This window comes from Oncorhynchus nerka, linkage group LG24 (genome assembly GCF_034236695.1).
Source record: "Oncorhynchus nerka isolate Pitt River linkage group LG24, Oner_Uvic_2.0, whole genome shotgun sequence".
NCBI lineage: Eukaryota > Metazoa > Chordata > Actinopteri > Salmoniformes > Salmonidae > Oncorhynchus > Oncorhynchus nerka.
Window position 1 is genome coordinate 4,032,076 of NC_088419.1, and position 20,505 is coordinate 4,052,580.

The window sequence follows — 20,505 nt, forward strand, 5'->3', positions numbered from 1 at the left end:
ACACACCCCTACTGTCAATAAACACACCCTTACTGTCAATAAACACACCCCTACTGTCAATAAACACACCCTTACTGTCAATAAACACACCCTTACTGTCAATAAACACACCCCTACTGTCAATAAACACACCCTTACTGTCAATAAACACACCCCTACTGTCAATAAACACACCCCTACTGTCAATAAACACACCCCTACTGTCAATAAACACACCCCTACTGTCAATCCTTCTCCTCGACAGCTGACACTATAAACACACCCCTACTGTCAAACCTATAAACACACCCCTACTGTCAATAAACACACCCCTACTGTCAATAAACACACCCCTACTGTCAAACCTATAAACACACCCCTACTGCCAATCCTTCTCTATGACAGCTGACACTATATACACACCCCTACTGTCAATAAACACACCCCTACTGCCAATCCTTCTCCTTGACAGCTGACACTATAAACACACCCCTACTGTCAATAAACACACCCCTACTGTCAATAAACACACCCCTACTGCCAATCCTTCTACTCGACAGCTGACACTATATACACACTCCTACTGTCAAACCTATAAACACACCCCTACTGCCAATCCTTCTCTTCGACAGCTGACGCTATAAACACACCCCCACTGTCCATCCTTCTCCTTGACAGCTGACGCTATAAACACACCCCTACTGTCAATCCTCTCCTTGACACCCCTTCCTTTCAGATGAGAGAGAGAAAGAGAAGAACATCTGTGAGTGACCTGCTCAATGACAGTTGACACCAAGAACCCTTTCCCCATTAAAAATCTGACTGCGATCCCAGGAAACATACACCCAGAGTCAAAGTTTATATATATTTTTTACAGTAGACTTGGGCAATATCCAGATTGGCATACCTCTATAATGACCTTGTGCCATACCAGGATATTCAGTAATATTAATGTGTTTATTATTATTATTATTATATATATATTTTTATTTAACCTTTATTTAACCAGGCAACTCAGTTAAGAACAAATTCTTATTTACAATGACGGCCTACACCGGCCAAACCCGGACGACGCTTGGCCGATTGTGCGCTGCCCTATGGGAACTCCCTATCACAGCCAGTTGTGATACAGCCTGGATTCGAACCTGGGTGTCTGTAGTGACGCCTGAAGCGCTGTGATGCAGTACCTTAGACCTCTGCGTCACATTCGGGATCTAGCCTGTAGTACTGAAGTTGAGGCCACAACCAATTTAAATTCCTAACACATATCATACAAAACTCTAATTCGTAAAACATATGAGGAACATCCACGAACTAATAAATACCATACTAAATGTAACACATACTAAATGTAACACATACTAAATGTAACACATACTAAATGTACAACACATACTAAATGTAACAACACATACTGAATGTAAAAACACGTACTGAATGTAACACATACTGAATGTAACAACACATACTGAATGTAACAACACGTACTGAATGTAACACATACTAAATGTAACACATACTAAATGTACAACACATACTAAATGTAACAACACATACTGAATGTAACAACACGTACTGAATGTAACACATACTGAATGTAACAACACATACTGAATGTAACAACACGTACTGAATGTAACACATACTAAATGTAACAACACATACTGAATGTAACAACACGTACTGAATGTAACACATACTGAATGTAACACATACTAAATGTAACACATACTGAATGTAACAACACATACTAAATGTAACACATACTGAATGTAACACATACTAAATGTAACACATACTGAATGTAACACATACTAAATGTAACACATACTAAATGTAACACATACTAAATGTAACAACACATAACACATACTAAATGTAACACATACTAAATGTAACAACACATACTAAATGTAACACATACTAAATGTAACACATACTAAATGTAACAACACATACTAAATGTAACACATACTAAATGTAACACATACTAAATGTAACAACACATACTAAATGTAACAACACACAACACATACTAAATGTAACAACACATACTAAATGTAACAACACATACTAAATGTAACACATACTAAATGTAACACATACTAAATGTAACAACACATACTAAATGTAACAACACATACTAAATGTAACAACACATACTAAATGTAACAACACATACTAAATGTAACACATACTAAATGTAACAACACATACTAAATGTAACAACACATACTAAATGTAACACATACTAAATGTAACAACACATACTAAATGTAACAACACATACTAAATGTAACAACACATAAAATGTAACACATACTAAATGTAACAACACATACTAAATGTAACAACACATACTAAATGTAACAACATACAAATAACACATAAAATGTAACAACACATACTAAATGTAACAACACATACTAAATGTAACACATACTAAATGTAACAACACATACTAAATGTAACAACACATACTAAATGTAACAACACAAATGTAACACATACTAAATGTAACAACATACTAAATGTAACAACACATACTAAATGTAACACATACACATAAATGTAACAACACATACTAAATGTAACACATACTAAATGTAACAACACATACTAAATGTAACACATACTAAATGTAACAACACATACTAAATGTAACACATACTAAATGTAACAACACATACTAAATGTAACAACACATACTAAATGTAACACATACTAAATGTAACAACACATACTAAATGTAACACATACTAAATGTAACAACAAATGTAACAACACATACTAAATGTAACACATACTAAATGTAACAACACATACTAAATGTAACAACACATACTAAATGTAACACATACTAAATGTAACAACACATACTAAATGTAACACACATACTGAATGTAACAACACATACTAAATGTAACACATACTAAATGTAACAACACATACTAAATGTAACAACACATACTAAATGTAACACATACTAAATGTAACAACACATACTAAATGTAACACATACTAAATGTAACACATACTAAATGTAACAACACATACTAAATGTAACACATACTAAATGTAACAACACATACTAAATGTAACACACATACTAAATGTAACAACACATACTAAATGTAACAACACATACTAAATGTAACAACACATACTAAATGTAACACATACTAAATGTAACAACACATACTAAATGTAACAACACATACTAAATGTAACAACACATAACACATACTAAATGTAACAACACATACTAAATGTAACACATACTAAATGTAACAACACATACTAAATGTAACACATACTAAATGTAACAACACATACTAAATGTAACACATACTAAATGTAACAACACATACTAAATGTAACACATACTAAATGTAACAACACATACTAAATGTAACAACACATACTAAATGTAACACATACTAAATGTAACAACACATACTAAATGTAACACATACTAAATGTAACAACACATACTAAATGTAACAACACATACTAAATGTAACACATACTAAATGTAACAACACATACTAAATGTAACAACACATACTAAATGTAACACATACTAAATGTAACAACACATACTAAATGTAACAACACATACTAAATGTAACAAAAATGTAACAACACATACTAAATGTAACACATACTAAATGTAACAACACATACTAAATGTAACAACACATACTAAATGTAACACATACTAAATGTAACAACACATACTAAATGTAACAACACATACTAAATGTAACAACACATACTAAATGTAACAACACATACTAAATGTAACACATACTAAATGTAACAACACATACTAAATGTAACACATACTAAATGTAACAACACATACTAAATGTAACACATACTAAATGTAACAACACATACTAAATGTAACAACACATACTAAATGTAACAACACATACTAAATGTAACAACACATACTAAATGTAACAACACATACTAAATGTAACAACACATACTAAATGTAACAACACAAATGTAACAACACATACTAAATGTAACACACATACTAAATGTAACAACACATACTAAATGTAACAACACATACTAAATGTAACACATACTAAATGTAACAACACATACTAAATGTAACAACACATACTAAATGTAACAACAAATGTATACTAAATGTAACACATACTAAATGTAACAACACATAACACTAAATGTAACAACACATACTAAAATGTAACAACACATACTAAATGTAACAACACAAATGTAACAACACATACTAAATGTAACAACACATACTAAATGTAACAACACATACTAAATGTAACAACACATACTAAATGTAACAACACATACTAAATGTAACAACACATACTAAATGTAACAACACATACTAAATGTAACAACACATACTAAATACTAAATGTAACAACACATATACTAAATGTAACACATACTAAATGTAACAACACATACATACTAAATGTAACAACACATACTAAATGTAACACATACTAAATGTAACAACACATACTAAATGTAACAACACATACTAAATGTAACAACACATACTAAATGTAACACATACTAAATGTAACAACACATACTAAATGTAACACATACTAAATGTAACAACACATACTAAATGTAACAACACATACTAAATGTAACACATACTAAATGTAACAACACATACTAAATGTAACACATACTAAATGTAACAACACATACTAAATGTAACAACACATACTAAATGTAACAACACATACTAAATGTAACAACACATACTAAATGTAACACATACTAAATGTAACACATACTAAATGTAACAACACATACTAAATGTAACACATACTAAATGTAACAACACATACTAAATGTAACAACACATACTAAATGTAACACATACTAAATGTAACAACACATACTAAATGTAACACATACTAAATGTAACAACACATACTAAATGTAACACATACTAAATGTAACACATACTAAATGTAACAACACATACTAAATGTAACAACACATACTAAATGTAACACATACTAAATGTAACAACACATACTAAATGTAACACATACTAAATGTAACACATACTAAATGTAAATGTAAATGTAACAACACATACTAAATGTAACAACACATACTAAATGTAACAACACATACTAAATGTAACACATACTAAATGTAACAACACATAACACATACTAAATGTAACAACACAAATGTAACAACACATAACACATACTAAATGTAACAACACATACTAAAATGTAACACACATACTAAATGTAAACACATACTAAATGTAACAACACATACTAAATGTAACAACACATACTAAATGTAACAACACATACTAAATGTAACAACACATACTAAATGTAACAACACATACTAAATGTAACAACACATACTAAATGTAACACATACTAAATGTAACAACACATACTAAATGTAACAACACATACTACATGTAACAACACATAACACATACTAAATGTAACAACACATACTAAATGTAACAACACATACTAAATGTAACACATACTAAATGTAACACATACTAAATGTAACACACATAACACATACTAAATGTAACAACACATACTAAATGTAACAACACATACTAAATGTAACAACACATACTAAATGTAACAACACTAAATGTAACAACACATACTAAATGTAACACATACTAAATGTAACAACATACTAAATGTAACAACATACTAAATGTAACAACATACTAAATGTAACAACACATACTAAATGTAACAACACATACTAAATGTAACAACACATACTAAATGTAACAACACATACTAAATGTAACAACACATACTAAATGTAACAACACATACTAAATGTAACAACACATACTAAATGTAACACATACTAAATGTAACAACACATACTAAATGTAACAACACATACTAAATGTAACAACACATACTAAATGTAACAACACATACTAAATGTAACAACACATACTAAATGTAACAACACATACTAAATGTAACACATACTAAATGTAACAACACATACTAAATGTAACAACACATAACACATACTAAATGTAACACATACTAAATGTAACAACACATACTAAATGTAACACAACTAAATAACACATACTAAATGTAACAACACATACTAAATGTAACACACATACTAAATGTAACAACACATAAATAAATGTAACAACACATACACACATACTAAATGTAACAACACATACTAAATGTAACAACACATACTAAATGTAACAACACACATACTAAATGTAACAACACATACTAAATGTAACAACACATACTAAATGTAACAACACATACTAAATGTAACACAAATGTAACACATACTAAATGTAACAACACATACTAAATGTAACAACACATACTAAATGTAACAACACATACTAAATGTAACACATACTAAATAACTAAACATAAAATGTAACATACTAAATGTAACACATACTAAATGTAACAACACATACTAAATGTAACACATACTAAATGTAACAACATACTAAATGTAACAACACATACTAAATGTAACAACACATACTAAATGTAACAACACATACTAAATGTAACAACACATACTAAATGTAACAACACATACTAAATGTAACAACACATACTAAATGTAACAACACATACTAAATGTAACACATACTAAATGTAACAACACATAACACATACTAAATGTAACACATACTAAATGTAACAACACATACTAAATGTAACAACACATACTAAATGTAACAACACATACTAAATGTAACAACACATACTAAATGTAACAACACATACTAAATGTAACAACACATACTAAATAAAATGTAACAACACATACTAAATGTAACAACACATACTAAATGTAACACATACTAAATGTAACAACACATACTAAATGTAACAACACATACTAAATGTAACAACACATAACACATACTAAATGTAACAACACATACTAAATGTAACAACACATACTAAATGTAACAACACATACTAAATGTAACAACACATACTAAATGTAACAACACATACTAAATGTAACAACACATACTAAATGTAACAACACATACTAAATGTAACAACACATACTAAATGTAACACATACTAAATGTAACAACACATACTAAATGTAACAACACATAAATGTAACAACACATACTAAATGTAACACATACTAAATGTAACAACACATACTAAATGTAACAACACATACTAAATGTAACACATACTAAATGTAACAACACATACTAAATGTAACAACACATACTAAATGTAACAACACATACTAAATGTAACACATACTAAATGTAACAACACATACTAAATGTAACACATACTAAATGTAACAAATGTAACAACACATACTAAATGTAACACATACTAAATGTAACAACACATACTAAATGTAACAACACATACTAAATGTAACACATACTAAATGTAACAACACATACTAAATGTAACACATACTAAATGTAACACATACTAAATGTAACAACACATACTAAATGTAACACATACTAAATGTAACAACACATACTAAATGTAACACATACTAAATGTAACAACACATACTAAATGTAAAATGTAACACATACTAAATGTAACAACACATACTAAATGTAACAACACATACTAAATGTAACAACACATACTAAATGTAACACATACTAAATGTAACAACACATACTAAATGTAACAACACATACTAAATGTAACAACACATACTAAATGTAACACATACTAAATGTAACAACACATAACACATACTAAATGTAACAACACATACTAAATGTAACAACACATAACACATACTAAATGTAACAACACATACTAAATGTAACAACACATACTAAATGTAACAACACATACTAAATGTAACAACACATACTAAATGTAACAACACATACTAAATGTAACAACACATACTAAATGTAACAACACATACTAAATGTAACAACACATACTAAATGTAACACATACTAAATGTAACAACACATAACACATACTAAATGTAACAACACATACTAAATGTAACAACACATACTAAATGTAACAACACATACTAAATGTAACAACACATACTAAATGTAACACATACTAAATGTAACACATACTAAATGTAACACACATAACACATACTAAATGTAACAACACATACTAAATGTAACAACACATACTAAATGTAACAACACATACTAAATGTAACAACACATACTAAATGTAACAACACATACTAAATGTAACACATACTAAATGTAACAACACATACTAAATGTAAAATGTAACACATACTAAATGTAACAACACATACTAAATGTAACAAACACACATACTAAATGTAACAACACATACTAAATGTAACAACACACATACTAAATGTAACACTAAATGTAACAACACATACTAAATGTAACAACACATACTAAATGTAACAACACATACTAAATGTAACAACACATACTAAATGTAACAACACATACTAAATGTAACAACACATACTAAATGTAACAACACATACTAAATGTAACAACACATACTAAATGTAACACATACTAAATGTAACAACACATACTAAATGTAACAACACATACTAAATGTAACAACACATACTAAATGTAACAACACATACTAAATGTAACAACACATACTAAATGTAACACATACTAAATGTAACAACACATACTAAATGTAACAACACATACTAAATGTAACAACACATAAATGTAACAACACATACTAAATGTAACAACAAATGTAACATACTAAATGTAACACATACTAAATGTAACAACACATACTAAATGTAACAACACATACTAAATGTAACACATACTACTAAATGTAACAACATACTAAATGTAACAACACATACTAAATGTAACATACTAAATGTAACACATACTAAAATGTAACAACACATACTAAATGTAACAACACATACTAAATGTAACACATACTAAATGTAACAACACATACTAAATGTAACAACACATACTAAATGTAACAACACATACTAAATGTAACAACACATACTAAATGTAACAACACATACTAAATGTAACAACACATACTAAATGTAACAACACATACAAATGTAACATACTAAATGTAACAACACATACTAAATGTAACAACACATACTAAATGTAACAACACATACTAAATGTAACAACACATACTAAATGTAACAACACATACTAAATGTAACAACACATAACTAAATGTAACACATACTAAATGTAACAACACATACTAAATGTAACAACACATACTAAATGTAACACATAACAACACATAAAATGTAACAACACACTAAATGTAACAACACATACTAAATGTAACAACACATACTAAATGTAACAACACATACTAAATGTAACAACACATACTAAATGTAACAACACATACTAAATGTAACACATACTAAATGTAACAACACATACTAAATGTAACAACACATACTAAATGTAACACATACTAAATGTAACAACACATAACACATACTAAATGTAACAACACATACTAAATGTAACACATACTAAATGTAACAACACATACTAAATGTAACAACATACTAAATGTAACAACACATACTAAATGTAACACATACTAAATGTAACAACACATACTAAATGTAACAACATACTAAATGTAACACATACTAAATGTAACAAAATGTACATACTAAATGTAACACATACTAAATGTAACAACACATAACACATAAAATGTAACAACACATACTAAATGTAACAACACATACTAAATGTAACACATACTAAATGTAACAACACATACTAAATGTAACAACACATACTAAATGTAACAACACATACTAAATGTAACAACACATACTAAATGTAACACATACTAAATGTAACAACACATACTAAATGTAACACATACTAAATGTAACAACACATACTAAATGTAACAACACATACTAAATGTAACAACACATACTAAATGTAACAACACATACTAAATGTAACAACACATACTAAATGTAACAACACATAACACATACTAAATGTAACAACATACTAAATGTAACAACACATAACACATACTAAATGTAACAACACATACTAAATGTAACACATACTAAATGTAACAACACATAACACATACTAAATGTAACAACACATACTAAATGTAACACCACATACTAAATGTAACAACACATACTAAATGTAAACACATACTAAATGTAACTACATAATGTAACAACACATACTAAATGTAACAACACATACTAAATGTAACAACACATACTAAATGTAACAACACATACAAATACATACTAAATGTAACAACACATACTAAATGTAACAACACATACTAAATGTAACAACACATACTAAATGTAACAACACATACTAAATGTAACAACACATACTAAATGTAACAACACATACTAAATGTAACAACACATACTAAATGTAACAACACATACTAAATGTAACAACACATACTAAATAAATGTAAATGTAACAACACATACAAATGTAACAACACATACTAAATGTAACAACACATAACACATACTAAATGTAAACACATACTAAATGTAACAACACATAACACATACTAAATGTAACAACACATACTAAATGTAACAACACATACTAAATGTAACAACACATACTAAATGTAACAACACATACTAAAATGTAACAACACATACTAAATGTAACACATACTAAATGTAACAACACATACTAAAATGTAACAACACATAAAATGTAACAACACATACTAAATGTAACAACACACTAAATGTAACACATACTAAATGTAACAACACATACTAAATGTAACAACACATACTAAATGTAACAACACATACTAAATGTAACAACACATACTAAATGTAACAACACATACTAAATGTAACAACACATACTAAATGTAACAACACATAACACATACTAAATGTAACAACACATACTAAATGTAACAACACATACTAAATGTAACAACACATACTAAATGTAACAACACATACTAAATGTAACAACACATACTAAATGTAACAACACATACTAAATGTAACACATACTAAATGTAACAACACATACTAAATGTAACAACACATACTAAATGTAACAACACATACTAAATGTAACAACATACTAAATGTAACAACAAATGTAACAACACATACTAAATGTAACAACACATACTAAATGTAACAACATGTAACAACATAAATGTAACAACACATACTAAATGTAACACACATACTAAATGTAACAACACATAACACATACTAAATGTAACAACACATACTAAATGTAACACATACTAAATGTAACAACACATACTAAATGTAACAACACATAAAATGTAACAACACATACTAAATGTAACACCATACTAAATGTAACAACATACTAAATGTAACAACACATACTAAATGTAACACATACTAAATGTAACAACATACTAAATGTAACAACACATACTAAATGTAACAACACATACTAAATGTAACAACATACTAAATGTAACAACACATACTAAATGTAACACATACTAAATGTAACAACACATACTAAATGTAACAACACATACTAAACACATACTAAATGTACAACACATACTAAATGTAACAACACATACTAAATGTAACAACACATACTAAATGTAACAACTACTAAATGTAACAACACATACTAAATGTAACAACACATACTAAATGTAACAACACATACTAAATGTAACAACACATACTAAATGTAACAACATACTAAATGTAACAACACACTAAATGTAACACATACTAAATGTAACAACATACTAAAATGTAACAACACATACTAAATGTAACAACACATACTAAATGTAACAACACATACTAAATGTAACAACACATACTAAATGTAACAACACATACTAAATGTAACACAAAATGTAACAACACATACTAAATGTAACAACACATACTAAATGTAACAACACATACTAAATGTAACAACACATACTAAATGTAACAACACATACTAAATGTAACAACACATACTAAATGTAACACAACAAATGTAACACACATACTAAATGTAACAACACATACTAAATGTAACAACATACTAAATGTAACAACACATAAAATGTAACACATACTAAATGTAACAACACATACTAAATGTAACACATAAAATGTAACACATACTAAATGTAACAACACATACTAAATGTAACAACACATACTAAATGTAACAACATACTAAATGTAACAACACATACTAAATGTAACAACACATACTAAATGTAACAACATACTAAATGTAACACATACTAAATGTAACACATACTAAATGTAACACACATAACACATACTAAATGTAACAACACATACTAAATGTAACAACACATACTAAATGTAACAACACATACTAAATGTAACAACACATAACACATACTAAATGTAACAACACATACTAAATGTAACAACACATACTAAATGTAACATACTAAATGTAACAACACATACTAAATGTAACAACACATACTAAATGTAACAACACATACTAAATGTAACAACACATACTAAATGTAACAACACATACTAAATGTAACAACACATACTAAATGTAACAACACATACTAAATGTAACAACACATACTAAATGTAACAACACATACTAAATGTAACAATACTAAATGTAACAACACATACTAAATGTAAATACTAAATGTAACACATACTAAATGTAACAACACATACTAAATGTAACAACACATACTAAATGTAACAACACATACTAAATGTAACAACACATACTAAATGTAACAACATACTAAATGTAACAACACATACTAAAATGTAACAACACATACTAAATGTAACAACACATACTAAATGTAACAACACATACTAAATGTAACAACACATACTAAATGTAACAACACATACTAAATGTAACAACACAAATGTAACAACACATACTAAATGTAACAACACATACTAAATGTAACAACACATACTAAATGTAACAACACATACTAAATGTAACAACACATACTAAATGTAACAACACATACTAAATGTAACAACATACTAAATGTAACACATACTAAATGTAACAACACATAACAAACTAAATGTAACAACACATACTAAATGTAACAACACATACTAAATGTAACAACACATACTAAATGTAACAACACATACTAAATGTAACAACACATACTAAATGTAACACATACTAAATGTAACACATACTAAATGTAACAACACATACTAAATGTAACACATACTAAATGTAACAACACATACTAAATGTAACAACACATACTAAATGTAACAACACATACTAAATGTAACAACACATACTAAATGTAACACATACTAAATGTAACAACACATACTAAATGTAACAACACATACTAAATGTAACAACACATACTAAATGTAACAACACATACTAAATGTAACAACACATACTAAATGTAACAACACATACTAAATGTAACACATACTAAATGTAACAACACATAACACATACTAAATGTAACAACACAACAACACATACTAAATGTAACAACACATACTAAATGTAACAACACATACTAAATGTAAATGTAAAACACATACTAAATGTAACAACACATAACTAAAATGTAACAACACATACTAAATGTAACAACACATACTAAATGTAACAACACATAACACATACTAAATGTAACAACACATAACACATACTAAATGTAACAACACATACTAAATGTAACAACACATACTAAATGTAACAACACATACTAAATGTAACAACACATACTAAATGTAACAACACATACTAAATGTAACAACATACTAAATGTAACAACACATACTAAATGTAACAACACATACTAAATGTAACAACACATACTAAATGTAAACACATACTAAATGTAACAACACATACTAAATGTAACAACACATACTAAATGTAACAACACATACTAAAATGTAACAACACATACTAAATGTAACAACACATACTAAATGTAACAACACATACTAAATGTAACAACACATAAATGTAACAACACATAAAATGTAACACATACTAAATGTAACAACACATACTAAATGTAACAACACATACAAATGTAACAACATACTAAATGTAACAACACATACTAAATGTAACAACACATACTAAATGTAACACATACTAAATGTAACAACACATACTAAATGTAACAACACATACTAAATGTAACAACACATACTAAATGTAACAACACATACTAAATGTAACAACACATACTAAATGTAACACATACTAAATGTAACAACACATAACACATACTAAATGTAACAACACATACTAAATGTAACACATACTAAATGTAACAACACATAACACATACTAAATGTAACAACACATACTAAATGTAACACCACATACTAAATGTAACAACACATACTAAATGTAACAACACATAACACATACTAAATGTAACAACACATACTAAATGTAACAACACATAACACATACTAAATGTAACAACACATAACACATACTAAATGTAACAACACATACTAAATGTAACAACACATACTAAATGTAACAACACATACTAAATGTAACAACACATACTAAATGTAACAACACATACTAAATGTAACAACACATACTAAATGTAACAACACATACTAAATGTAACACATACTAAATGTAACAACACATAACACATACTAAATGTAACACATACTAAATGTAACACATACTAAATGTAACAACACATACTAAATGTAACACATACTAAATGTAACACCACATACTAAATGTAACAACACATACTAAATGTAACACATACTAAATGTAACAACACATACTAAATGTAACAACACATACTAAATGTAACAACACATAACACATACTAAATGTAACAACACATAACACATACTAAATGTAACAACACATACTAAATGTAACAACACATACTAAATGTAACAACACATACTAAATGTAACAACACATAACACATACTAAATGTAACAACACATAACACATACTAAATGTAACAACACATACTAAATGTAAACACATACTAAATGTAACAACACATACTAAATGTAACAACACATAACATACTAAATGTAACAACACATACTAAATGTAACAACACATACTAAATGTAACAACACATACTAAATGTAACACATACTAAATGTAACAACACATACTAAATGTAACAACACATACTAAATGTAACAACACATACTAAATGTAACAACACATACTAAATGTAACAACACATACTAAATGTAACAACACATACTAAATGTAACAACACATAACTACTAAATGTAACAACACATACTAAATGTAACACATACTAAATGTAACAACACATACTAAATGTAAACACATACTAAATGTAACAACACATACTAAATGTAAATGTAACACATACTAAATGTAACAACACATAAATGTAACACATAAAATGTAACAACACATACTAAATGTAACACATACTAAATGTAACAACACATAACACATAAAATGTAACACATACTAAATGTAACACATACTAAATGTAACAACACATACTAAATGTAACAATACTAAATGTAACACACATACTAAAAGTAACAACACATACTAAATGTAACACATACTAAATGTAACAAACACATACTAAATGTAACAACACATACTAAATGTAACAACTAAATGTAACAACACATACTAAATGTAACAACACATACTAAATGTAACAACACATACTAAATGTAACAACACATACTAAATGTAACAACACATACTAAATGTAACAACACATAAAATGTAACACATACTAAATGTAACAACACATACACATACTAAATGTAACACATACTAAATGTAACAACACATACTAAATGTAACACATACTAAATGTAACAACACATAAAATGTAACACATACTAAATGTAACAACACATACTAAATGTAACAAAATGTAACAACATACTAAATGTAACACATACTAAATGTAACAACACATACTAAATGTAACACATACTAAATGTAACAACACATACTAAATGTAACACATACTAAATGTAACAACACATAACACATACTAAATGTAACAACACATACTAAAATGTAACAACACATACTAAATGTAACACATACTAAATGTAACAACACATACTAAATGTAACAACACATACTAAATGTAACAACACATACTAAATGTAACAACATACTAAATGTAACACATACTAAATGTAACACATACTAAAATGTAACAACACATACTAAATGTAACAACACATACTAAATGTAACAACATACTAAATGTAACAACACATACTAAATGTAACACATACTAAATGTAACAACACATACTAAATGTAACATACTAAATGTAACAACATACTAAATGTAACAACATACTAAATGTAACACATACTAAATGTAACAACACATAAATGTAACAACATACTAAATGTAACAACACATACTAAATGTAACAACACATACTAAATGTAACAACACATACTAAATGTAACAACACATACTAAATGTAACACATACTAAATGTAACAACACATAACACATACTAAATGTAACAACACATACTAAATGTAACACATACTAAATGTAACAACACATACTAAATGTAACAACACATAACACATACTAAATGTAACACATACTAAATGTAACAACACAATACTAAATAACAACACATACTAAATGTAACAACACATACTAAATGTAACAACACATACTAAATGTAACAACACATACTAAATGTAACAACACATACTAAATGTAACAACACATACTAAATGTAACACATACTAAATGTAACAACAAATGTAACAACATACTAAATGTAACACATACTAAATGTAAATGTAACAATACTAAATGTAACACCACATACTAAATGTAACAACACATACTAAATGTAACAACACATAACACATACTAAATGTAACACATACTAAATGTAACACATACTAAATGTAACAACACATACTAAATGTAACAACACATACTAAATGTAACACATACTAAATGTAACAACACATAACACATACTAAATGTAACAACACATACTAAATGTAACAACACATAACACATACTAAATGTAACAACACATAACACATACTAAATGTAACAACACATACTAAATGTAACAACACATACTAAATGTAACAACACATACTAAATGTAACAACACATACTAAATGTAACAACACATACTAAATGTAACAACACATACTAAATGTAACACATACTAAATGTAACAACACATACTAAATGTAACAACACATACTAAATGTAACAACACATACTAAATGTAACAACACATACTAAATGTAACAACACATACTAAATGTAACAACAAATGTAACATACTAAATGTAACACATACTAAATGTAACAACACATACTAAATGTAACAACACATACTAAATGTAACAACACATACTAAATGTAACAACACATACTAAATGTAACAACACACATACTAAATGTAACACATAAATGTAACAACACATACTAAATGTAACACATACTAAATGTAACAACACATACTAAATGTAACACATACTAAATGTAACAACACATACTAAATGTAACAACACATACTAAATGTAACACATACTAAATGTAACAACACATACTAAATGTAACAACACATACTAAATGTAACAACACATACTAAATGTAACAACACATACTAAATGTAACAACACATACTAAATGTAACAACACATACTAAATGTAACAACACATACTAAATGTAACAACACATAACACATACTAAATGTAACAACACATACTAAATGTAACAACACATAACACATACTAAATGTAACAACACATACTAAATGTAACACATACTAAATGTAACAACACATACTAAATGTAACAACACATACTAAATGTAACAACACATACTAAATGTAACAACACATACTAAATGTAACAACACATACTAAATGTAACAACACATACTAAATGTAACAACACATACTAAAAATGTAACAACACATACTAAATGTAACAACATAACACATAAAATGTAACAACACATACTAACTAAATGTAACAACACATACTAAATGTAACAACACATAACACATACTAAATGTAACAACACATACTAAATGTAACAACACATACTAAATGTAACAACACATACTAAATGTAACACATACTAAATGTAACACATACTAAATGTAACAACACATACTAAATGTAACAACACATAACACATACTAAATGTAACAACACATACTAAATGTAACAACACATACTAAATGTAACAACACATAAAATGTAACACATACTAAATGTAACACATACAAATAACTAAAATGTAACAACACATAACACATACTAAATGTAACAACACATACTAAATGTAACAACACATACTAAATGTAACAACACATAACACATACTAAATGTAACAACACATACTAAATGTAACAACACATAACACATACTAAATGTAACAACACATACTAAATGTAACAACACATACTAAATGTAACAACACATACTAAATGTAACACATACTAAATGTAACAACACATAACACATACTAAATGTAACACATACTAAATGTAACAACACATACTAAATGTAACAACACATACTAAACGTAACAACACATACTAAATGTAACAACACATACTAAATGTAACACATACTAAATGTAACAACACATACTAAATGTAACAACACATACTAAATGTAACAACACATACTAAATGTAACACATACTAAATGGAGGAAGACACATGTATATTTACATCTACCCCCGAGTCCAGCTTGGATGAGCATGAATGATGTTTTCAAAATGCAAGTTACCAACATCCTTGAGATTTTCTTAACTTTGTGGCCAAGTGTGAGATCTTAAGTTAGTGAGCTGAAAGACATTAAATGTTACCACCCTGACGGGTGCGCAAAGGACGTTTATTTACTATTTTGTAGAAATGACACAAGGCGCATTTAGAGAAATATCGGCCAGAATTGTAGCAACATAACGTGATGTTTTTTAGTCAGTTACGAAAGTATAATGATGACAATCACGAAACAAGAGAGAGAAAAAACGACGCCCTGAAACCAAGCCTGTTTCTACCACACTAACTACCACTAACTAGCTAATAAAGTTAGTCACGTACCTTTTTCACTTTCTTCACATCCTCTTCCATTTCTATGTGTTGATCCTCTCCATGCTCACTTCAACAGATTTCTTATTTCTCTTAGAGACACACTGATAATCTTTGACATCTCCACCCAAAGTAAAAAATAAAAACAAAATAGCATAGCTAGTGGGCCTTCTGTGAGCATAAAATGTGTGGAATGATAACAGTTTGTAACTTCGATAACATTAAATTCTCGCGTTGTCAAAAAAAAAAACAACAACACTTATTTCCTTATGTCAGATAGCAGTGACTTGGTATTATTATTAAAACAACTACATGGAAAAGATAAGGGGAATACAAAACAGACAAAACAGCATGAACTTTTCTACCGTGTCGCCATTTTGAGTGTTCTTCTTCGGTGTCATGGTGTTCAGCACAATTTGTTTGTGCATGCTGCCACCTACTGTGCGGAAGTGATCAGTCACCTTACATTTTGTGATACAAAAATTAAAACCAAGAGGGAAAATAGAAAAATACTACTGACAAGGCCCACGGACTGGGAGGATGGGATTCATTCATTTTATCATATTTATCCAATGCCAAATCACTGTGTCTTGTTTGCAATGAAACTGTCCCTGTTTGCAAATAATTAAATCTAAGATATTTTAAGGAATCTGAGTATGGTCCTTTCAAAAGTTAGACCAACCTTTCCACCCCAGACAGAGTAGACCTACCTTTCCACCCCAGACAGAGTAGACCTACCTTTCCACCCCAGACAGAGTAGTCCTCATGATGCAGCTTTAACCACTGGTTATTCTTCTTCTGTGGTTTAACCGCTGGTTACTCTTCTTCTGTGGTTTAACGCAACGAGAGAAGGTCTTTCCCTAAAAGCTGTCTGAGTTTAAACATCTTAGATTGCATCCCATTCAAAGTCAACCTCTGAATGTCAATGTAACAAAACAGTGATATAGACAAAACATCGGCGTCTTTCCTGGGCATTTTACAGGTTATTTCTACCATAAAACACTGTGGACCAAATCACACTGAGTGTCCAAAACATTATGAACACCTTCCTAATATTGAGCTGCACCCCTATTTTTCTTGCTCTCAGAACAGCCACAATTCATTGGGACATGAACTCTGCAGTGTGTTGAAAGCGTTCCACAGGGATGCTGGTCCAAAACATCTCACAGTTGTTTCAAGTTGGCTGTGTTTGTCACGACTTCCACCGAAGGTGGCTCCTCTTCCTGTTCTGGGTGGTGCTCGGAGGTCATCATCGCCTGGTCTACTAGCTCCCACAGAAGGTGGCTCCACCTCCCTGTTCGGGCGGTGCTCGGCGGTCATCTTCGTCTGGTCTACTAGCTCCCACCGAAGGTGGCTCCTCTCCTT

At 28.4% G+C, this 20,505-nt stretch overlaps 1 protein-coding gene across 1 annotated transcript in view; it reads right to left on the reverse strand.

Annotated features, from left to right (window-relative positions):
* ccm2 (CCM2 scaffold protein) overlaps window positions 1-19,527 on the reverse strand; it is a 75,202-nt gene extending 55,675 nt beyond the window's left edge. Inside the window, exon 1 of the mRNA XM_065008553.1 lies at window positions 19,153-19,527. Coding sequence (XP_064864625.1) covers window positions 19,153-19,182 — 30 coding nt within the window. The 5' untranslated portion in view covers window positions 19,183-19,527. The remainder of the gene's footprint in view (window positions 1-19,152) is intronic.
* Window positions 19,528-20,505: the final 978 nt, after the last annotated feature.